This window comes from Pantherophis guttatus, chromosome 4 (assembly GCF_059756535.1).
Source record: "Pantherophis guttatus breed Tessera chromosome 4, ASM5975653v1, whole genome shotgun sequence".
Lineage (NCBI taxonomy): Eukaryota > Metazoa > Chordata > Lepidosauria > Squamata > Colubridae > Pantherophis > Pantherophis guttatus.
Window position 1 is genome coordinate 113,587,299 of NC_142066.1, and position 26,066 is coordinate 113,613,364.

General features: G+C 35.1%; 1 protein-coding gene across 1 annotated transcript in view; it reads right to left on the bottom strand.

Moving 5' to 3' along the window:
* Positions 1 to 26,066, bottom strand: part of KCNH8 (potassium voltage-gated channel subfamily H member 8) — an 89,994-nt gene that overhangs the window by 28,684 nt on the left and 35,244 nt on the right. The window contains exons 3-6 of the mRNA XM_087893684.1: positions 18,684 to 18,881; positions 14,561 to 14,760; positions 13,991 to 14,240; positions 11,675 to 11,889 (exon numbers count right to left, since the gene is read on the bottom strand). Of these exons, the coding sequence (XP_087749810.1) occupies positions 11,675 to 11,889; positions 13,991 to 14,240; positions 14,561 to 14,760; positions 18,684 to 18,881 (863 nt within the window). The remainder of the gene's footprint in view (positions 1 to 11,674; positions 11,890 to 13,990; positions 14,241 to 14,560; positions 14,761 to 18,683; positions 18,882 to 26,066) is intronic.

Genomic DNA, 26,066 nt, shown 5'->3' on the forward strand with positions numbered 1-26,066 from the left:
CCTAAAGAAATATAATGAAGAAACTTATTCCACTGAGCTTTTTCAGTAGCAGCACTAGTATCATTAATGGGAGACCTATCCTTGAGAAAATGCTGGATTATTTCTCCTTCACCTGGAATTGAAAGAACCTGCAAACACCTTTTCAGAGTAACAGATGTCATTAAATGCATAATAGTAGTTGTTAATCTGAGAAGTACTACTACCAGACTTTTTTTGTCTCCTTAGACTAACATGGCTTGCCTATTCCAATGGGGTGGGGGGGATTCAGACAAACTGTTATGGGCAGAAAAATTCAGTGGACAATGTTGAAAGACCTCTTGTATTTAATGATTTAATGTAGATGGAACAGCCCAAAACTTTAATTTTAACTTTTAACTTTTGTGTACAAATGTTTTACTTTGGTTGTTCACCGCCCTGAGTCCGAAAGGAGAAGGGCGGTATAGAAATCTGAAAAAATAAATAAATAAATGAAAATAAATAAATAAAAGCATTTATTAAGAATAATATATTCAATCTCGTCCCTTTGTTTTTTGAAAGTATGTAAGAAATACTGTGCAGGTTATAGAAGCTGCACGGGGCAGCTCAGACAGATGGTGTGGGCTGGGAAGAGTGGTATTGGTTCCTTCTTCCCTATTCTTCCCTTCTCTTCCCTTCTCTTCCCTTCCCTTCGCTTCCCTTCCTTCTTTCTTTCCCTTCCCTTCCTTCTTTCTTTCCCTTTCCCTTCCTTTCCTTTCCCTTTCCAACAGGATGGTAAGTGACTGCAGCTGGGTGGGAAGGAAACAAGGGATTGCATGAGTGGCTGGGTAACTGTCTCGGAATATTGAAAATGAAGATCACGTAACTGCAGAGACTTCTGGCGGCGACCTCAGCGTGCTAGGAATGAAAGGGACGGGGCTCCGTTCCTGGGTTCCTAACAATCCCACACTTGGAGCCGAAACAGGAGCTATTGATCCCATAGAGATCAATAGTTTAAAGGGGAACATCTTAGGACCTCGGAGGAGATTGCAACTCCTTTGAAGGGACAAGATAAATCCCTTAATCCAGTGCAAGGAAAAACCAGCCTTCCCGGGCTGGCCAGAGGCGCTGACAACTGCGTGAGTGGGAAGCGAAGATTGATAAAGAAAAGAAGTCATCAACAGGAGACTAAAATTTAAGAAAACCCAAAAATCATTGTATAGCAAGAAGTAGATGGTGGTGGCAGAGAAGGGCGGAAAAAGAGATAAGAGAAGCGGCGACGGAAGGATTGAACAGAGCCATTTTGAACGGAATGTGACAGCGCAAAAAATTGGAACAGCCAAAGTGTATGGAGAGAGCGTGAGGAAGATATTTGTCAATTACGAAAAATAAAACTAGACTTACACATGATTTAAAACCTCGATACTATTGGATACTAGTAACGTGGATAGCATTGAGTAGATTGAGTTGGACAAATATAGAGCAAGAACAGGTTGTGTAATATTGAAGGGAACGTACAGAGAGTGAGGAGTGTGGAGTATTGGAGATCAGAGGAAGGATTCTGGACGGACTCATTTAAATTGACTGCATCAGATTCTATTGACAGCGATCGGATTGATTGGGCTGAATTGGACAACCAGAGAATGAAATAGATTGTGCGATAGTGTGGAGAGAGGTGGGATAAACTACGAACAATACATTTGAGTGGATTTTTACAATTTATCATCATTTCCGACACTTTGGGTGACATTTCTTTCGAAGACTAGGATATAAAGCGGCAGAACTTTGGACTATTTGACTCTTAAGCATCGAACTATTTGGATATAACTTTGGACATAACTACGACAGAGGAAAAGTCGCTGATTAACTGGAGGAAAGCTGGACATTCAGTGAACAGGAATATACGAGGAGCTATATTATATCCTTTGGATTTGGATCCTGATCTTAAAAGGGTGATTTAGATTTCGGAACGGATATTGATTGGCAGAAGAATAAGGCTATATAGTAAGAAAAAAGATAAAAGACTATAAAACAAAGCCACTAAGAGAAACAAACGGACAATACAATTATCGCTGGTTTTGACTAAGTTTAATATATCAGATTACATTGCAATAGAACCGGAAAATAATATTTAACAATTTATTAATCTTTTTTCCTAAGGACTTATAATGGAATAATTTGCTTATTTAAATTTAACTAGATAATTATAATATATTATACTTGATAAGTTTATCTATTTGAAGCTAATTAATTTAGGTAACTCAATAGAGATATAATATTTAAGATAATTAGAACTTGATTGATATATAGAAGATATAAATTGATATTGACTTGATTCTAGAACCAATATAAAACTCTTAGAGAAATATATTTTACTGTTTAATTAATTGAAGAATAAGATCATTTTTTTTTCATTTCATTTTATTAAATTTGTATACTGCCCTACTCCCGAAGGACTCAGGGCGGTGAACAGGCATGAAATAAAACACATAAATACGAAAGTTAAAACATGATTAAAACCTAATTAAATAATTTTTGCCCGAGACAATTTAAAACTCCCAATAATTTAAAACAAATTAAAATTTGAGTTTAAAAATTTAAAAGAAGGGGAAAAATTAGGCCAGGCCGGCCTGCTGGAATAGGAGTGTCTTCAAAACACGGTGAAAAGTGCGCAGATCCGGGATCCTCTGTATCTCCGGGGGGAGCTCGTTCCAGATAGTAGGTGCCCCCACAGAGAAGGCCCTCCCCCTAGGGGCCGCCAGCCAACATTGTTTGGCTGACGGCACCTGGAGGAGCCCCTCTCTATGAGAGCGTACCGGCCGGTGGGAGGCTGTTTGTGGTAGTAGGCGGTCCCGTAAGTAGCCAGGTCCTAAGCCATGGAGCGCTCTAAAGGTGGTAACCAAAGCCTTGAAGCGCACCCGGAAGACCACTGGGAGCCAGTGCAGCTCGCGCAGGAGAGGTGTCACATGGGAGCACCATGTTGCTATAATTAATGAATTGCTAGAAGCTTGTTTTTTCCCCGTTGTTTCCTCCTCTCTTGTTTTCCCTCCCCCTGCTTTCCTTACTCCTTTAATTATACTATCATATTATTGATCAGAGGTACTCTTAAATAATATCTTAATAACAACTGTATATTTAAGCTATAAATACTAATCAGGTGATTGAGAATTTTATGAAATTGTGGGCGAGAATAGTAAGCATAATAGACATGGCAACTTCAAGTACATCAACCACTATTAAAACAACTAAAAAGATATCCCCAACCCAAACATTATTGGTGGCTTCCCCTGCACAGCAGAAGACAGGGGAAACGATAGACAAAGAGAAGACCAATACTATTATAGGTATGCAAAATATACAAGCCGCCCTTGCAATGATTCAAGAAAGAATGAAAAGAATGGAAGATAAGATGACTCTTAACCATGACGAAACCAAAACGAATCATGAACAAATGCGATTAGATGTAGGGGAAATCAAAGATGATATTAGAAACATAGACGAGAAAAATAGTAAAAATCCAACAAAACATCACAGATAATGAACAGAGAATTTATAAAGTGGAGGAAAAAATGGAAGCCACAGCCGCAAGACTGGAAAGGATGGAAAACCAACAAGCCACAAGGAGCCGAGATACTGAAGATGCATTGACACTGCTTGAAATGGAGAAGGCATCCTTCTACCTAAGGTTTCAAAACATAGAAGAACAGAGAGATGAAGACTTGGGTGAAACTATGATCGAAATACTGGCAAAGGCGACACATAAAGATAAAGATGAAATAAGGAATGGAATCGACGAAATCTATAGAGTCTTCACAAACTATGCAAGAAGGAACAAACTCCCCAAAGAAGTACATATTAGGTTCACGAAGAAAACAATGAAAGAAGAAATATACAAAAAAATGAGAGAGGAGACAGTTATGTACAAAGGAAGGGATGTTCTAACATTAAAACAAGTACCGAGAAGGGCCAGGGACAGGAGAAGAGATTATAACTTCTTAATGAGACAACTAAACAAGCTCAAGATAAAATTCAGATGGCTCATACCAGAAGGGGTACTTATTTCATGGGAAGGAAGAAAATTTCGAATAGACACCATAGAAAAAGCTCAAGACTTTGTTGACCAACACTTAGGATATGAAGGAGAACAGGAAAGTAGAGAGAGTAGAGAGGAACTAAACTCCAGTGATCAAGAGGTACAAACAATAAGCAAGGAGGACAGGGAGCAGAGGAGGGGAAGGCCGGAGAAGGAGGAGACAACGGGAATTACACAAAGAGTTACAAGAAACACTACAAAACTCAAAATCAAGGACAAATAAACACTAGCAGAAATGGAAGAAGAATTAAGACTTGTTTCTATAAATATAAACGGACCAAGTAAAAGACATCAAATATTTACCAAATTGCAAAAACTAGGGGCAGACATAATTACATTACAAGAGGTACATATAAGAAAACAACAGAAAAAATTACTTGAAAATAAAAAATTAGGAATAATATATACATCTTTAGGCAATTGCAAAAAAAGGGGAGTGGTGATATATGTCAGAGACCACATAAGAACCAAGCTGATTTATACGGATATAGAGGGTCGAGTGTTAATGATAGAACTAAAATTGGAAACAAAAATAATATTATTAGTAGCAATTTACGCTCCAAATGCAAACCAAATAGATTTTTACAAAAAATTACATGATAGATTAAAAGAGTTGGATTATGAAAACGTCTGTATTTTCGGCGATTTTTATTCGATTATAAACCAACAAGAAGATTATCATAGTAATAGAAAGAATAAAATTAAAAGGAAGACATTACCACAAACATTCAAGGATTTGGCACAAGAAATGAGTTTACATGATACCTGGTGAGAATTAAACACCAAAGTAAAACAATATACATATTTCTCTGGCCCTCATCAATCGTGGTCCAGGCTGGATATGGCTTGGATGACACCCCAACTAAGTAAAGAAACACATGATGTAGAAATTATGCCTTGTACATGGGCCAATCATAATCCTATCAAAATAGTTTGGAAAGGTTTCTGAAAACAGAAAAGATGGAAAATGGATACAAATATAATAAAGGAAAAAGAGTACTTATAAATGATAGAAAAGGAAATGAAGATATTTTTTTCAAATCAATACAAAGGATCAAATGTCATTACAAAATTTATGGGATATGGTAAAAGCCTATAATAGAGGCCTAACCATTGCATTTGTGGCAAAAAGGAAAAAAGAAAAACAGAGAATTAGGAATGATCTACTGGAAGAAATTAAGATAGAGGAAGTCAAATTACAACAGCATCCTAATAACAAGATAGTGCAACAAAAACTTAATTTGGCTAAACACAAATTGAACTTAACTACAAAAACTGAACTGGCACAGGAAATAAGAATGGCAAAGCAGACCAATTTTGAATATGCAAATAAAACCGGACACTGGTTGGCTTACAAACTGAAAAAGCAAACGGAAAAAAGAACTATTCATCAACTCCAGGACGAATCAGGAACCTTACACCATACACATTTGGAGAAGAAAAACATAAAAATTTTCTTTCAAAAACTCTACAGACAGGAAGATGTCCCGGAAGACCAAATTAGAAAATATCTTCATAAAACTAATTTCACACATTTTGAAGAAGAACACAGAGAGATCTTGATCTGGTCCATAACAATGTTCGAACTGATTGAAACCCGCAAAAAACAAAAGAACAATAAAACCCCAGGACTAGATGGAATTCCTACTGAATTTTATAAACTCTGCCAACAATCAATAGATGAAACAATGTTACAAGTGTTTAACGCAGCATTACTGACAACTGAAATTCCAAAATCCTGGACAGAAACTATCATCACATTAATACACAAAGAAGATACAGACCCGAACCAAGTTAAAAATTACAGACCAATCTCATTACTCAATGTGGATTATAAACTATTTATGTCAATTCTAGCAAAGAGATTCAAAGCAATAATTCATAAATATATACATCCAGATCAAAATGGCTTTATACCCAGGAGACAAATCAAAAACAATTTGAGAACGATTATAAATATTTTGGAATACTACGATCAGAAGATAGATAAAGAAGTAGCCCTAATCTCACTTGATGCCCAGAAGGCCTTCGACAACTTAAATTGGTCCTTTCTCATAATACAATTGGAGTCGATGGATTGTGGAGAGAAATTTCTCAAATTGATAAAAAAAATTTACTCTCACCAAACAGCAAGAATCTCAATAAATGGCGACATGACACAAACTTTTGATATCCAGAAAGGAGTACGACAAGGATGTCCCATGTCACCCTTACTATTTATAATAGCACTGGAAGTGCTATTGAATGAAGTCAGGAAGGAAGAAGATATCCAAGGTCTTAAGATCCGGGGAGAAGAGTACAAACTGCTTGCTTTCAAAGACGATGTAATTTGTAGTCTGGAAAAACCGAGACTATCCGGACCCAGGCTGATGGCAATGATAGTGGAATACGGAGATGTTGCTGGCCTCAAAATAAATAAACAAAAAATGAAAGTACTAACAAAAAATATGAATCAGACACAGAGGATGAAATTAGAAGAAGAATTAGAAATTCAAATAGTAAAGAAGATAAAATACTTAGGTATCTAGTTGACGGCAAAAGCTACTACGATCAAAGAAGACAATTATACTAAATTATTAAAAGAAATAAAAAAAGATTTGGAAATTTGGAATAGACTACAACTGTCACTGATGGGTAGAATCGCCTCAATAAAAATGAATATACTGCCAAGAGTATTATATCTATACCAGATAATACCAATACAGCCGGGAAGAGACTTTTTCAAGAATCTCAATAAATTAACAACGACGTATTTATGGCAGGGAAAGAAGGCTAGAATCAAGATCAAAGCTCTACAAGACTCACGAGACAAAGGAGGCCTGGCACTACTAGATTGGGACTCTATTATAAGGCTGCAGGGTTGGCTTGGATCAAAGAATGGATGAAATTGGACGATAAAAGAATTCTATACTTAGAAGGCTTCGATCTAGTGCGAGGATGGCATGCCTTTCTATGGGATGGACCGGACAAACGACATATGTATTTCCAATGACATATAATTAGGGCTTCATTATTTAAGATTTGGCAGGAAATTAAGAGAAATCATTATATTAGAATTCCAAAATGGTGGTCCCCGATGGAGGCGAGATAGGAAAGATGATGCGGTATCAAGATCTATTAAATCAGGAAGGCAAATTTACCCCAAGACATCAACTCCAAGATGGTGGCATAGATATTGATTGGTGGCCCTTTACCCAAATGCAATCAAGATATATAGCAGACAAAAAACAATATGGAATTGCGGACAACCTAAACGAATTGGACAAGATCTTACACGGACCGGAACAAAAGATGATAACCAAAACATACAATTACCTTCTTAGATATAAATTATTAGAAGAAACAGTCAAGGAAAACATGATAAGGTGGGCCAGAGATATAGGCCACAACATTCAATTGGCAGATTGGGAAAAATTACAGTCACAAAATATTAAAATGACAAGGGCCACAACGTATAAAGATAATCTCATCAAAATGTTTTATAGATAGCACCTACCACCGGCTCGATTAGTGAAAATGTACCCAAACGCCCCCTCATTTTGTTGGAAATGTAAGATCAAAAAAGGAACATATTTTCACGCTTGGTGGAAATGTAAAAAGGCCCAACAATACTGGCAAGACATTAAAAAAATGATTGAGGAAATAACGAATCTACAAGTAGAAGACAGTCCAGAATTCTTTTTATTCGGCATCATAACAGCACAATTCACCAAAGAGACGAAATATCTTACTATACACATCCTGACAGCAGCACGATTACTATTTGCTCAAAATTGGAAATTAGATCAACTCCCAACCAAAGACAAAATTATCTCAAAAATAACAGAGTGTGCCGAGATGGACAGATTGACGCTGGAGCTCCAGGACAAAGAAAAAAGTGACTATTACAATGTATGGCACCAATGGTACCAATGGCTGGAAAGGAAAATAAACACAAAGATAGACGATAATAACTAGGGTGAAAGATGATTAGCAATAAGGAGAAAATGTAAAGTTAGCATAAATCTTAAGTAGTTGAATTAAGAATCAAATATTATTTTCTTATGAATAGATAATGAAAAGAACTAGATACACTGTTGATGACAAAAAGCATATATGTAGAATGTTGTGTGGGTATTGTGGGTGGTGGGAGTTCTGTTTGGTTTGTATTGTCTTTGTATTTTTGTTTATATTTTAATAATAAAAATATTAAAAAAAAAAAAAGAAGATCACATAACTGCAGCAGTAGCTTGGTAGAACTAAAGCAGCAACATCCCGGAAGCACTGAAAGTGGAAAAGTATCTGTAATTTTAGTGTGCTACTCTACCAGCAACCAATTTAAAAATGCAATCCAGATGTAATCAGAGTTTTCAAAACCATCATGTGGCTAATCCCAACAACCTAGAAGTGACAGAGTAGGAATAAAGGATGCTTTTTAACAGACACAAACATAAATTGTTGTCACTCCAATATAAATATGGGAATGACTTGCAGAAATAACAGATTCTATACAGAAAATACTGCAGATATGTATCTTCCCATGTGAATTTCTTAAAAAAGAATTTTTATGTTTCTTGTCTTCAACTATCCCAATAATCCATATGGAAATAGCACAACAAAAATGCTACATAGCTGGTATTCTGGCTTCTGAAAATTCTGCTAACCACTAGGACTTTATTGTTTCTATGTATCATCAGGTCCTCTTGGCTCATCTTTTTAATTTTGTAAGTTTTCTCAGAGAAGTTGAAATTGGCTTGTTCTGTATTTTCTATCCTTTCAAAGAATATTGTAGGACTCTAATTCTAGACATTGGTTTGCACTTTACTTATCCTAATATTTTAACATTTAAGTTGTGGATGATTTTGTTAAACAAGAGTAGGATTTATATTGATTAGATATGACTAATTTTTCAATTTAATTTATATTTTATGTATTACACTGATTACTGTCAATCATAATGAGTACACTAACTCAATTTTAATAATGATCAGTAATTCTAACATGATTTGATATTTAAATATGTAGAATTTATGTACTTAATAATATGTAGATATTATTCTGAGAATGTGTGCCTAATTTAATAATAACTTGTACATCTCATATCTATTTACTTTGTGCTTATATTCTTTTTTCTCTTGTAACTTCTTTTTCGAATCTGCTTCTTCCGAATCAGCTTAACATGTTCAATATTTATTTTAAAAATTATGTTATGCACAAATCTTTTCAAAAATATAACTGGCAGATATGGTCAGGTCATTTGGCAGTTCCATTTTTGTCATAATGCAAGAACCCATCTGTTCAAAGAGACTGAAAATTATGAAGACCAATTAAGATAATTCCATGATTCAAACTCTCCATAAGACAAATCCTGGGAAGCATAAAAACATGCATATATTGTTCATATATTGACTTTTTCAAAATGTTCTGTGTGATGCTAATTGCATCAAGTAAGTGCAGGGATGTCACAAAATATAGTAGTCAAGATGATGGCCATGACAGCGAGATTAAAATTCTGCCTATTTTTATCATGTTGCACATATGATGTACATAAAAATTAGGCGGGGCTTCAATCATACTATTTTGGTTACCTTCTTAGGTTTTCATCCATACCAACAGATATCCCTGTAACTGGTTCTAGAGAGTAGCCCCACCCTATTCAACCTATTCCCAGATGCAACCTAGCTGGTTTCTCTAAATCAGCCTGCTACTATCAGGTTGAAATATATGAAGCAATTGGATTAGATTTAGCCAATTAGTTTATGCAAATTTGTTCTGATCAACAAATGTCAGAGAGAAACCTATATGGTTGGAAAACAGATATAAAAATCCAATTAAAGATCAGCAGAGAGAGTAAGACTTGATATAATTTTGTTCTTTCATATCTGTATATCTGATATATGGCTAGCCTTTTTTAACTTTTATTTCACAGCAAATTAGTCTGACTAGTGATAAACAGTACTTGCTATTCTGGTTTATAATGAGTAGTCTCTAAAGCATATCTTCATCTTTCAATTACCAGGGAACAGCTCATGAGTCCTCCAAGCCTGGGAAGAACATGAATTTCCAGAACTTGCTAAACTATAATTCGCAGCATTTCCCAGCATTCCTCAGTCTGTCAGGATATGTGATTCACCAAAATTAGGAGGACATGGTTCCCTATTCTTTTATGTTGTTGTTAGTTGTGAAGTCGTGTCCGACCCATCGTGACCCCATGGACAACGTTCCTCCAGGCCTTCCTGTTCTCTACCATCCCCCTGAGTCCATTTAAGCTCACGTCTACTGCTTCAGTGACTCCATCCAGCCACCTTGTCCTCTGTTGTCGTTTTTTTCTTTTGCCCTCAATCTTTCCCAGGATTAAGCTCTTCTCCAGTGTGTCCTTCCTTCTCATTAGGTGGCCAAAGTATTTGAGTTTCATCTTCAGGATCTGGCCTTCTAAAGAGCAGTCAGGGTTGATCTCCTCTAGGACTGAACAGTTTGATTGCTTTGCAGTCCAAGGGACTCGCAGGAGTCTTCTCTAGCACCATAGTTCAAAGGCCTCAATTCTTTGGCGCTCAGACTTTCTTATGGTCCAACTATTATTTTATAACAATGGTTTATTATTGCTTGATGTATGTTGAATTTAAAATCGAGATTTAGTTCAAGAAGATGCTGGTGCTATTTTTTCTCTTTGTTGGGATTATTGGGAGTAGGATGGGGTGATGAAACTGAAGGAAATAATTCCCTGCCTATATATTTCCATATTTTGAAGTTATTGGCATGACAATGACTGGAACCTTTATAGGAGTTGCCAAGCATTATAGTGTAATATAAGAGCTGGCCCTGAAATGCTCAAAATATTATTGAATCGTCTAACACATTTCATCCTATTGCTAGAAAAATATAACAGAGCGTAGCTGATTCCTAAAATCCATGGCTTATATAGATGGACTCTAACTTACTATTAAAAACTAGTTACAATATTCCTTGAGCCTTTCAGAGAAATCCTTAAGACTCTGGGGGCACAGAGTCCAGCTTAACTGGAAGAAAAGCATAAAGCCAATTTTGATTCAAACAAATCTCTTCACTTCCCAAAACCTACTTTTTAATCTTTTCTGGCTAGTGGGGTTTTTTGGAATTGCAGACCCCTTAGCTACAAAGTTAATCTCCTTCCTACTCTTGAGTGGACTATTTTCAAATAATAAATTGGTTTTTAGGTTGCAAGAGTTCATTACACTTTAAAAGCCATCCTTTGTACTGTGATTCTCCCATGACAATATACTAACAGATACATTTTACCCTGTTATATTGTGGGGGTTCTACTCTAAAATCCATGAGGTTGTCAGTACAGGTCTCTTCAGCGCTAATAATTGCATTATGCCTTTCAGCAGGAAATTAAAAAGTTTATACTAACATTACTTTGAATTCATGTTTAATGGAGCTGGAAAGAATAGCAAAATAAAAGCATATGAGCATAAAACTGACACTAGAGGGAATTATTATAAAAAATAATCTGAGGTACATTTTTTCAAAAATCAGTAATTTAAGCAGCAATTGAATTACCAATCAAACATAAGCAAAATGATAGTTTGTTTATTCTGATAAATGAACTGCCAAACAAGATCTATTTTTGAAACTAGATATAGCAGCAGTCATGTTGACACTACTTACATCACTTTCATGGCCTTCCCGAAGATTGTAAGTGAGATCGTGCTGAATGTCTTCAACAAATTTATGAGCATATTCTGGGTAAAGATCTAACACTTCAAAAAGTCCTTTGAGAATAATACATTGGAGGTCACAATAGGTTAGAGCTTTCACATCAGCATTTGTTTTAATCACTTGGTCCTTAATTGAGAGGTTCGCTCCAATTAAATCTCCTTTACCTATGCAAAAAAATAGAAAAAGCAGGATGTCAATAAGCAAAAAGAATGTGTTTGTAGGCCAGCAGCCCAAACCTAAACATGCTGATAGGCATTAAAAAGAGTTTTACTATAGATTCTGCTGCAGAAAAAAATATGTTGGATATTTCACTACAGAAAAAAAGATACTGGATATGGATTCACTGCAGAGTTTCCAAGTGGATCCTTGATTAAAAAAAAAAGAGAGAGACAGTCTGAAACAAAGTTTGATTATTCTTCCATGGATGGAATGGCGTAGCAATTGAACTCACTTACCCACTATTATGAGGTGGCCTTGAGGTCTTTTCTGTTTGTAACATTTATCATTTCTAGTGACTAAAGCAGTGCTGACATATAGAGAATCCATATGATCACTGCAACATTGCCATGGTATAAAACACAACGATATCAGGGCAAACATCTGTCTAGTGAATTATCCTGCTTTAAGTACAGCCGTAAACTAATCCAGCCTAAAACCAGCAGTCCTGCAGTAATCTTAGAATGGGATTGGGGGGAGGGAAGAAGATTAGAAAAACTGAAGATAGTAGCCATAACTGTCTGACTGAAGTCACCATGTATCTATCTATCTATAGATAGATCTTGGTTGGAAGAGAATGGTTGAGTCTATGCCAAAACCATGGATATTTTTAGGAAGGCAAACTGCTGACTACATGACCAAGACTACGTAGGCAGAGGACAAGAAAATGTTAGAATGCATCTGTAAAATATAAAATTACATTATTTATATATATATATATATATATATATATATATATATATATATATATATATATATATACACACACACACACACACACACACACACACACACACACACACACACTGTATATAGCTAGATATAGCTAGATAGCTAGATAGATAGATAGATAGATAGATAGATAGATATGATAGATAGATATAGAGATACTGTAGATAGATAGATAGATAGATAGATAGATAGATAGATAGATAGATAGAAAGAAGACAGAGAGACAGATAAATGTAAAATTACATTAGATAGATAGATAGATAGAGAGAATATTTTGATATTTGAATATTTGAGAATATTTTTGAACAGTATAAGGAGATATAGAATATTACTAAACGCAAGTAAAGTTTGATAAGCCTATGATTTAAAAAACACACACACATATCAATAAAAAGAGAAGAACATGCTAAAATTATTTCAAGCATTAATAATAACAGAAATTATAGTTTTATATTCTGTGTTATGTAATCCTGCCATTGGATTTATAGTGCAATCTGTTCTACAAGATTGCAAGACATGATTAATGCAATGTTTTTCAAACTTAGCAAGTTTAATATGCAGCAAGTTTAAAATGCATAGATTTCAACTTCCAGGATTTCCCTTTCCCTTTCCTGGTTATTTACGGGACCGCCTACTACCACCAATAGTCTCCCACCGGCCAGTACGCTCTCATAGAGAGGGACTCCTCTGGGTGCCGTCAGCCAAACAGTGTCGACTGGCGGCCCCTAGGGGGAGACCCTTCTCTGTGGGGGCACTTACCATCTGGAATGAGCTCCCCCCGGAGATACGGAGGATCCCAGATCTGCGCTCCTTCTGCCGCGCTGTGAAGACCTTTTTATTCCATCAAGCGGGCTTGGCCTGATCTCTTCCCTTTTTAAATATGTAAATTTTAATCTGTTTTTAAATTATTGGGGTATTTTAATCTGTCTGGGCCAAATAATTTAATTTGATTTTATCGGGTTTTTAAATTTTGTGTATTTATGTATTTTATTGTTGGCTGTTCACCGCCCTGAGTCCTTCGGGAGTAGGGCGGTATACAAATCAAATAAACTAACTAAACTAAACTTTGAACTCAAATAGCTAGGCAACCAGTAGAATGGAAAGGCCCAGGATTAGAATGGAATGGAAAGGCTCACCAGTAGAATGGAAAGGCCCAGCAGTGGTTAATATAGGCTGTTCTTCCTCTGCTGATAGTAGTCAATGTGCAATCAATTAGGAGATTTCTTCTAAGTTGAGTATAAAGCTCTTCTTTTCTTTCACAGGCACATTGAATCTTTTTATCATTTTTCACAATAATAAGCACAGAAGAAAGCTTACCTAGAATTGCCAGCACCATGCTATCTTTTAGAACTTCCATGGAACCTGAGCACACAAGATAGATAGCTTGCAAGGCATCTCCCTGCCGGAGAAGGTACTCCCCAGGAGCACAAAAGGAGGTTTTGATATGCAAAGACAAAGACCTGAGGCAACCTCGACTGGCACACTCAAAAAGGGATAGTTGCAGAATCTCCTTGTTCAAGTGCATGGTGATGTCTGAGCGCAGCTCATCTGGAAAATCCTTAAGAAGCTGTCCAGAGGGGGAAGACATATTTTAATTCAGTAGTTGAATGGTTAATAAGATTTGAATGTTAATGCATGGAACAGTTAACCCTATTATGCTAACTTACCTATTTTTACAATTATTAAATAAAGTTTTGTTACATTTACTGATTAATTGAAAGGGCTCTTCAATGAGGAGAGAAGTGGCCAAATTTGGGGGACAAATTTGGAATTGTATATCTGTTTTATTTATTTATTATTTATTTATTATATCTGCTTATAACATTCAACCAAAATGACTAAATAGATCTTTTCCAAAATTGAAATAATAAAACAAAAAAGTTTTACCTCATGGGAATCTATTCCATTATTGACAGACCAAGTGGTTTGGAAATATTCCAGCATTCTTTGCTTTAATTGCTGAGGCAGGTGATGGACCCTTATAAAATCTTTGAGATCCTTAGTTCTTGTGTGATAAAGGGACCACCTGGAGTACATCCTCTGAATGATAGCAGTCACATTACCAAAAACCAAGGCGTGCATTAAAGCTATGAATATAGAAAGTATATTAATAGAGTAATAGTAATAGAGACATTATTGAAACAGGCCTGATTTTAGACTAAGGCTAAGTAGGCACTGGCCTAGGGACCAAAGCTTAGAAACACCAACCCTTCTGAATCTTTCTAAAAATGCAAACCTTTGTGTCGCTGGAAGGCAGTGCCTTAATCAAAGGGCCTTAAGAGAGGCCATGGACCCTTGAGCTGATCATTACTACAAATTACCCAACTAGAATACTCAACTGATAAGAAATGGTATAGAATATCTCTCTCACACTCCCTCTGTCTATATCTATCTATCTATCTATCTATCTATCTATCTATCTATCTATCTATCTATCTATCTATCATCTATTTATCATTTATCTATCAATTATCTCTCTCTCTCTCTCTAATTTTTACAGAAAAAAAAATACAGATTTTTAAATAGATGAGTTATACCACTTAATGATTTGCTAAGAAAGCAGTCTGAAAAAGTAGAAATTCATAAATGTGTCTATGAATTTTAGAGATAACTTATCAGAGGAGATTAAAAAAACCTAAAATATTGGAAAGTCACATATACAGTATAGAATGTATATTCAGAATATTACTTTGGTGTGTTACTTTCTTTTGAGATAAATATTGGTATGCAGTGGAGAAGGGAGTAAGAAATGGTAAGCCAAAGAAATTAAAACACATAATAAGAAAATATAACTGAATTTTACAACATTCACTAACTTTCTATCCTTGCAAATAATCTTGCTTCATAACTTTTTATCCTTGCAAATCATTTTGATCCCATTGGATCAATATTCCAGTCATACATTGTCTTTTTGCTTTAAAAAAATTATCTGTTTTTATTGACCTCAGCACTTCAATCCTCCAGTTTTTAACCCTAATTCCTTCATATATTTTTGTTTTGAAATTAGATATTGAATCATTTTCTTTATATAATGGAATGCACTTTCATATGGGTCATTCAGTTTTGTATTAATTCATGGTCATTCATCCCCCATTTGTTCCTGATGCTAACCAATATGGTGCAATGATAAAGTGGTTGGACTGACACAATGGAGAAGCAGGTTTAGGTCCACCTTCAACCACAAAAGCTTACTTTGGAATTTTAACTAATCATTCTCTTTCAGTCCAATGAATTTCACAGGATAAAAGCATTGTTGTGGGAAAGAATAGAGAAAGAGATATCTTAAGGTCCTGAAGGAAGGCAGAATATAACAGTAGAGTTCGGTTGTACGCCATCATATCTTTTCTCAGTATCCCATTCTCACTGCATTCAACTTAATTTTAGTTTATTCCTCACTTGCATATAACAAATCAGGCAACAGCATATCCTTTTTGACAACCATTTTTACTTTTTTCAACATTACATAATATTTTTTTCCCTTATCTTCATTTTTAAGCACTCATTTTATTATATGTATTTTTCCTAGATCTGTATGTCTTTCAGTTAACAATTTTTTTTCTCTTGGATCACATACACTCAGAATGTAGCATATTCTTTGCTAAAAATCATACTTGTTCCTCCGTTATCAACATTCAGTAAAATATAATATGCAACTATCACCAGCTCAGGCATTCTTAAAGTTATATGCCTTTAAAAAATGTATACATAATGAAGTTCATATTTTCTGACATACATTTTACAGATAATAAGCCTATACTTTTTCTTTCCGACTAAGACCAACTCATCTTCATTCAGATCATTACTTTCTTCTGCTTTCTCTTAATTTTCCAATTTTCCAATTTTCCAATTTTCCAATTTTCCAATTTTCCAATTTTCCAATTTTCCTTTCCTTTCCTTTCCTTTCCTTTCCTTTCTCCTTCCCCTTCCCCTTCCCCTTCCCCTTCCCCTTCGTTTTTCATTCTTCTTTATTATGGTTGTCACCAGACAGACTTATAGATATTGTCTTTCAGTATTCATTATGGTATTGGTCAATTATCTGAATAATTATTATATTATTACACAATTATTATATAATTCTCAAATAATGATTTGCCTTTAACCCCCCTCCCCCCCAAAAAAACAACTGTCTCACATAGTATTTATGGGCTACCCTATTTATAACAATTCTAGGCAGGTTACACAACAATCCAATAGATCCCACACCTCACCAATTAGCAGGTTTATATTCAATCATGATGAGGACAATAGGAAGATAAGACATAAGGAATAGGTATTTATTTTTATTATTTAATTATTAAATTTATTTGCCACTGATCTCATTTTGAAGTGACTAACAACATTAAATACTGCAGATCTATTTTAAATAATTGTAGAATATAATATATTACTTACATAAATGGGACAATGTATGTTATCTATCGGTGTCCTTAACCATTCGTTTAGAGACTGTTCGAAGTTACACTGAAAAAAGTTACTTATGATAGGTTCTTGCACTTGCAAGCATTGTAGCATTCCCATGGTCATATGATTAAAATTTGGGTGCTTGGCAATTGAAATGTATTACCAACATTCTGGAGTCACGTGATCACCATTTGGAATCTTCCCAGCAGAATTATGATAAGGAAAGTCAATGAGAAAGCCAGATTTGCTTATTTATAGTATAATTTACTTAACAATTGCAGTAATTTGCTTAACAAGCATGCAAAAAAAGTTTATAATATTGGGCATGATTCACTTAATAACCTCCTTGCTTAGCAATGGAAACTCTGGTGCCAGCTGTGGTCATAAGTCAAGGACTACTTGTACACGCTTGCTCTGCTGATCAATTATTTTCATATGTAGTAAAAATATAATTGCTCAGCAAATGTTTATTTTTCCTTTGCTGCCAATATGTATGTATAAAATGATCTACGTAATATTTCAGGAAAGATAAATATTTAACTTAACAATGATTTATCCTAGCGATTTTAGCTAGAAGCTAACAAAAAATATCCATCAATGTTCTGCCTATCAGGGACCACTGAACAATAAAGTCTAATTATGAATAATTTCACATACATATTTCTAAGCAAAGAAAGGATTTATTTTACTTGTTTCATACTATAAAATAAAATTACAAGAATGTTATTTCACAATTTTTCACCAAACAATATGTTATCTCCATATAACTGTATCCACACAAATATGTGAGTTTTCATTTCTTCTTTTAATGTGTGCATTTGTTTGTTTGTTTGTTTGTTTGTTCAAATACTTTTTCGTTCCACAAAAACCAAATTTGGTGAAGACTTTTGGATTAGCTCTAAGGCAAATGTCAAGCTAAATCATCTGTCTATAGCTATTGAGTTTATATCTACTAAGCTACCAAGAAAGCATGATTTTTTTGGTATGCTATAGAGTATATAGAAATAAAGAAAGCAGTTAAACTAATATTTCTGTTACTGTGTTGACATCCATAGCCATTTCCTGTTTATCAAAAGACCACTGGGCAACACTGATTTCATACAGGAAATAAATATAGCAAATATATTTAAAATTCTAACTGGCAACACCTAGAATGACAAGGAGTTGTCTGAATTGTAACCTTCTTCCATTTCAAATTCTTGATAAATATAAACCCAATACATTTGCTATCAAGATTAATTTATGAAATTTATTTCTAATTCCTATAAATGTCTTCTTGTGTATAGGCTAAGGGTTAATCAAATACATGGTATTAGATGTATGAAGTGAACAAGCATTTTAGAGTGCTCCTAGCTATAGTATTTTAGCAAATATATTACATATGTACCTTTATCTCATGAAAGAGTGACAAGGTAGTATTTGCCCTGCCCCGAGGTAATGGCATAATATTATTTTCAGTGTTAATGAATGGTCCTAATTTAGAACCAACTGTTTAATATTTGGATTTAAAAAAAAAAAAAAAACTTTTGCTTATCTCCATCTTTGAATGAAGTCTGATATTGAGAAATACATTTTTAAACTCATATTGCTATGCACAATGTTTACTTACCCCCAATCAGCATCGTGCAAATGGAAAAAATCTTTTCAGCATCCGTATTGGCTGAAACATTGCCAAACCCAACACTAGTGAGGCTGCTAAGTGTAAAATACAGGGCAGCAATATAAGCACTTCTGAGTGATGGGCCTCCTGATGTGTTATTGCCAAAATATGGAGATTCCAAACGTTTTCCTAGTTCATGAAGCCAACCTAGGGAAAAGGAAGCACAATTGTTATAGTATATATAAGACATAAAATATTGTTTAATCAATTACTTTAAAATGATTTAACCTCATTTCCACTTCCTAACTGATATATCACTTAGAATGTGGTTCAGGGGTGAAATCCAGCAGTTCTGACAGGTTCTGGAGAACCGGTAGCAAAAATTTTGAGCAGTTTGGAGAACCGGTAGCAGAAATTTTGAGTAGTTCAGAGAACCGGCAAATATCACCTCTGGCTGGTTCCAGAGTGGGGTGGGAATGGGAATTTTGCAGTATCCTTCCCCTGGAGTGGGGTGGGAATGGAGATTTTGCAGTATCTATCACCTGCCACGACCACCAAGCCATGCCCACAGAATTGGTAGTAAAAAAATTTGGATTTCACCACTGATGTGGTTGTATCACAGATTACACACTTCAAACTTAATGACATAAATGTCAGTGTCAATGTCCTTCTGTTTATAAGGGCTTAATGTGGTCAATAGGTCTTGTGATGGATCAGGTGGGAATCGTCAGTGGGAGTCTTGTAATGGGTCTTGTGATGGGGAGGTTATATCAGGTGAGGATCATTGGGAGATGAAGTGCTGGTTGCGGGGGCTTGCATGGGTTAGTTGAGAGCTGCTATCTCTGATTAGCTGTGTGGTTGATTTGGATTCTGCGGCTAGTTATAGGTCAATGTGTCTGTTGATGGAACTTTTTGTGGAGTGCCAGGCTTCGATGACCTCATGAGTGTACTGGGTAGTAGCGTGGCTGATGATTTTTGTATTACTCCAATTGAACTGGTAATGTTTGGTGTTGGTGTTGGTGTGAATAGTGATTAAGGATCATGGCATTTGACTGCCAGCTGGTATTCATGGATTCTGTTTTTTAATTAAAGTGATGTTTGTCCCACATAGAATTGGTTGCAATTGTTACAGTTGATTTTGTAGATTACATTGTTTCTTTCATCCTTCTGTATCTTGTCTTTGGTTCTGGATAATTCCTGGTGGAGTGTGGTTATGGGTATGTGGGCTATTGCTATTCCTAGAGGTTGGAGAATTCTGGCTGTCATTTCTGATACGCCTTTTGTGTATGGTAGGGTTAGTTTTTGAGTGATGGTTGGCTGTGGTGTGTGGTGGTTTGGGTTGGAATGTGACTTTTTTACCATTACGGAGAAAGATATCAAGCAACCATTTCTATTCCACTTTTCTTAGTGTTTTGGTGCTGCAGTGTGTCCTGGCCCTTCTGAAGAGGGTCTTGACACAGCTTCTTTTATATGCAGTGGGGTGGTTGCTTGCGAAGCTGAGGATCTGATCCATGTGCATGGTTTTGCAATAGATGGGGTTTCCAGTTCTTTGTTGTCTAATCTCCATATGTCGATGTCAAAGAATGGGAGTCTGTTGTCTGTTTCCCCTTCACTTGTGAATTTGATCCCAGGGAATACATTATTGAGTAGATGATGTGTTTCTTCTATTTGGGAGTGTTTGATGATGATGAAGATGTCATTGATGTAGTGTGTCCAGAATTTTGGTTGGATGATGGATAGAGCTATGGTTTCAAGTTGTTGCCTGATTGCTTCTGCTATTAGGCCTGATATGGATGATCTCATAGGGGTACCTTGTACTTGCTTATTGATTTTCCCTTTGAACCTGAAGTATGTGTTGAGGCATAGATCCAGAAGTTTCATGATGGTTTCTATGGACAGGAAATGTTCTGTGGTGACATCATCTTTGTGGCATGATGTTTACTGAGTAGGTAGTATATGGTTTGTTTAGCCAGGTCAATGTAAATCGAGGTGGCATCAAAGAAGACCATGATTTCTTCCTTGTTGATCTTATTTATATATTAGTGTGCTTTAAATTACAGAATGAGAAGTAAATTAAACAGAATGCACATGAAATTGATATGATTTTGGAAAAAAGTATAGCTCTAAAGTTATAAAGTTATAAAGTTAGTAACTGCTATATTTGTATTATTTGTATGTATCAGTATTATTTTTAAACTAGTTACTGTTTTATTTTTAATAGTGATTTTATTTATATATGTATTGTTCTACTTATTGTTGTAGGCCATAGGTCTCCAACCCCTGGTCCATGGACCAGCACTGGGCCACGGCATGCCAGAAACCAGACCATGCAAACAAATGAAGCCCATCTGTGGGATGCACATTGTATGCGAAACCACACCCACTCTGGTCCATGGAAAAACCTCTCTGCATGGAACTGGTCCTTTGTGCCAAAAGGTTGGGGGCTGCTATTGTAGATTATCTAGAGAACTTTTTGTCAGATGGTTAGCCAAATAAATAAATCAACAGATACATATATATACATACATACATACAAACATAAAATGGAGCAGATAGGGTTTTCCAAATACCTAACCAAACTATTGCAGTATGACAACATTATTGAAAGGCATATCAAATATGTCCAACATTGAAAAAACTGCTACATAGAGTACATAACTCATTAGAACTATTAATATCATAGACTTCTAAGGCTTTTATATTTTCTGTCAAACCCAACCTGGATAGCTCAACAGACAGAGCTCTGTAATTTAAGACCAGCTGTCTGCAATTAAAGTAAGATCGAATCCCGCCAGGCTCAAGATTGACTCAGCCTTCCATCCTTTCTAAAGTAGGTAAATTGAGGACCCAGTTTGTGGGGGCAATAAGCTGACTTTGTATAAATATATACAAAAGTATGAAGGCTATTGCTTAACGCATTGTAAGCCGCCCTGAGTCTCCGGAGAAGGGCAGCATATAAATCAAATTTAAAAAACAAAACAAAACCTAGGTTAGATTTTTTAACCCTTTCATATTAGCTTTAGTTATATTTTATTTACCAATGAAAAGTACTGAAAAGTAAACTCAAATAAAAACTTGCATGCTTCTATTTCATTGTTACCAAATGCTTAACATCCATAATCCCAAATACTTCTTTACCCCAAACAGCATAATAAAATAAATATACTATTCCATATTTTCTGTTCTAGATAATATGGGTCTTCTTTGGATTTCATTCTAAAAGAAAAGCACTTTAGAGAAATTGAATTGGAATAGATAGAAATTAAATCTGAAGTGAGAAAAAAATTCCTTGTACATTGGGTGGCAATCAAATTGAGTATGGTTATAGCTCAACAATCATTCTGGTTATTTTCTAGTATACAGGCAGATGGAAATGAAATGTAGTTTCATCTGAAGCATGTGACTTTCAGGGATCAGCTAAGCTACATAATGGATTGCAAATAACACAGATCAGCCCAGTGTATTTGTTCAAAAGGTTTAAAGGGCAATTAGCTCTTACATTTTAAACGTATGTTGAAAAAGTATCAGAACCAGAGCAATTACAATTAGGCAGAAAGCTCTTATGATGCCATCAAAAGATTCATTTTAATCATTGTTACAAAATCAGCGAACCTGTATAAACTCTACTATTCTGTAGATTTGTCACACGAAGGTAGGGAAAGCTCCCTAGCTAGAGTTTGAACACTTACGCAAACAGAGAAATCAGCATTTGAATATAGAAGTTAGCCTTTCTATATATTTGACAAAGAAAAGGCATGGGAAAAAATATTGCAAGGATATTTGGTTCACAAAACGAATTGAATGTAAAAGTCATGAAGAACAATTTGATTCTCTGGAACAGTTCCTTTTGTGTTTTGAAGTCCTAGATTCTGCATATCTTATATTGGAAGCATAATATTCTGACCTATTTTGAACAAATCTTTCAGAGCTTTTCCTACCTGGGCACTCTACTTTTGACTGTATATAAAGATTGAAAATGCTAATGCCTGAACATACAATCAGACAGAAAAACTGAAAAGCTTAGAATTAAAAAATCTCTTTTAGAATTATTTTGTATGGCATGGCAAATCTTTTAAAGTTCCTACAGTCTTTCTTTCAAAGTAGTGGAATTCATTGATTTGAAACATCAACAATATATTTGTGGTAAATTATTATGTGAGGCTTTTTTAAAACTGGTTAATAGGATTGTAAATAACCAATTTATACAAGTGTGTAATCTTAAGTCTTTTTTCTAACGAAACATGAGTATTGTTCTGATAGATAGTGCCACATAGTACCTCTGGACTCAAGCTTGTAGAGTCAGCATTCATATCTCCTTATAATAGTTTTATCTTGCTTCCCCTCTGCAGCTCATGCTTTTTGAAAGCTCATAACTAACTGCATTGAATAGTTTATCAAGTGTGAAATACAAATACTAAGAAAGTGCATGCATCAACTAGAGAATTTTGAATCCTACCCTTGCTGTAACCCACTATTGGAGCAGCACAGGGCATGAACAATCTTATCAAGGACAATGAAAAGCATCAAGATGATTAAAAAATTCAAGAAAGCTACATGAAGTTCCATACAAATCAGACAGGCAAAGACTATAAAGAAATGAAGTTATCACTAGGTCAGAAACAGCTTCTGGATTTATGAGGCAGGACAGTTGAATAGGTTCCTGCACTAATTAGTACATCACTTGATTTAGAATTAACCTTTAGCATTTTAGCTTGAAAGAGTCTTAAATTAGATAGTTATATGGTTCCTCCAATCACTGTATGAAAAAATACATTGAAAAAAAAAGCAGAGCATATCTTCGATATACATTTGCTGTATTCTAGACCAACTTAGGTCTCTTCCTCATGGATGAGGTAAAATGCTACCTACATTAAGCCAGCGGAAAGCAATATTGCTAGAAAATGCACTAGTATCACTAGTAATCCCTATTTTGTCACAGCTATTATGCAAAAAAATGGTGCTGTCTTTATTTATAGAGCTATTTTAAGGACAGGGATTATTGGATTCCCCAGCTCTCTTTTCCTCCCTTCACATCAAAAGTCTCTAGGCAGCAGGGGGGGAAAAAAAACCCTCAAGCAGTCATTCTTCTTAGTATGGGCTTGGGGAGGATATGAGTTTTAACAAGGGATAGTTTAAAATGGTCATTAGGAGCTTGGCTTATCATAGTCCATAAAAGCCAATAAAGTCCATAGAAGCCAACCCATGAGAACAATACAGTGGTCAGTGAAATGTACCAGATTATATCCAAGGCAAAAGGTGGCAATAGAAAAACAATTTTTTAAAAGTAAAATAGTTAAATAGTACTCAAGATTGCCTCTGAAATGGCCCGGAGACCTGATTAATATGACAAGATAAGAACACATTTGAATAAATTGTATATAGTTTTGATTCTTATTCATAGCAAAACTTGTAAGTTTGAAAGACCATGAATTATTATAGAAAATAAAAGAAGAATGAAAAGACTACAGCTGAAAGGGGTACCATATCAGCTATGACATCATTATCATCCCTGATGAAAAGTGACATTACTGATACCATGATCTATGACATTATCCACCATGATCAAAAAATGGGTCTCCCAAATAATTTTATTCCTTCAGACATATTTGTAGTGCAATAGGACTCTATTTTACTGAATAGGCTTTATTACGGTTTGTCACACAGTCAGTCAGATGTTCAGATTGGATTTTGTCTACTTATCAAGTCCTTCCCAAGGATAGATAGATATAGATGTTTGATTGTGTTAAACATATCATCACAGAATATGAGCTGTTTTGTGTAAAGCTGTCTTTTGTAATGGCTTGGTGGTGATTTTGTCAGTGCCATTGTAATTATTTTTCTGCAGGTGATGGTGGCAGAATGCATAAAACCTATTAAGCTCTGTTCTTTATGGTTTTTCTTGCTCATCTTTAATCTTTTGACCATCTCTAAACATGCTTAATATTTATCTCTTGTTTCCACTGGCCATAATTTGCACCTACTCTCTTCCCAAGTTTTTATTGGAGGGAGTGATTATCCAAGAAAAAGAACTGCTAGAGCTCTGTCAGCCAGAAAGCTATATCCACCGTGTATAATTCTAAGTCATTTAATGAAATAGTTTAACATATGTAGGAGGATGAAGAAATTTAATAGTGTTATCATTGAAGCTAAGGAAACAAGATGATATTGAAATATATAGAAAAATCAATGAAATAAAAAGATTTCCTACTGTTTCACAGATACTAATAATGTAGGGTCAATTATTTTTCCTGATTGGAATTTGCAGTTTTGTTGGCTCCAGTCATATGCTGACACTATTGAAGAATGGAACTGAATATATTCAGCCTTTCCACTCTTTTTTCTGGTAAGAGGAGATTGATTAAAGATGTAAGATATCTACTTCAAGTCCTGCAGCAATTTGGCCACTGAATTCTTAGAAATGATTAAAGAGTGTGCAAAAAAGACATTTAGGATTCCATCTTGCACTGTACTTTTGTTCCTATTTACATAGAAATAACTGTTTTCAATAAAACTTACATTTTAGTAAGCATGTTAAGACTTTATTATTTCCAACTACATTTCTTTGAAGTATATCAAATGAACATTGGTTACATTTAAATGATTTGAAAGCTAAGATTTAAAATCACTTGATTTTATGAGTCATTGTGTCTCAACTAAGCCTTGAAAAAAACTTCAATCCTTGAAAATGAAGTCATTTCATTTTCATTTATTTAAAATTTAGTTTGCCTTCCATCAAAGAGATTTCACACTGTGATTTAATAAAAATAAGTGTCTTCTTTTACACTTCCACTCCAAAAAGCAAAGCTAAAGAAAAACTAGGCACCACTCACTATCAGAGATTCTTCTTTTTGATGAATGAAGGAAGTTCAGTAGATAATATGCAACAACAACAACAAAGAATAGAACTAGCTCATTTAAATTTGGTTCTGACATTACAATGCTATTTTCTATATATTTTATTCTAACCTGCAAGCAGGGGTGAAATGCTCCCGGTTCAGACCAGATTGCCCAATCTGGTAGCGATGGAGGCAGGTGGTTTGGAGAACCGGTAGCAAAAATCCCTGCCCCCCCCCCATGACTAGCTGAGCTGCGCAATCATCAGATACTTTTTTTTAATTTTTAAAAGCATTTTTTTTTACAACCTATTCAGCCAAGAGGTTGTAGAAAAAATGTTTTTAAAAGAAGAAAAAGCCTCTGCCAATCAGGCAACTCAGCTGGGATCATCAGAGGTTTTTAAAGGATTTTTTTAAACAACCTCTTAAAAAATGCTTTTAAAAGGCTCTGACGATCCCAGCTGAGTTGCCTGATTGGCAGAGGTTTTTAAAAGCATTTTTTAACAACCTCTTTGGAAGAGTTTGTAGAAAAAATGGTTTTAAAAGTAAAAAAAAAAAA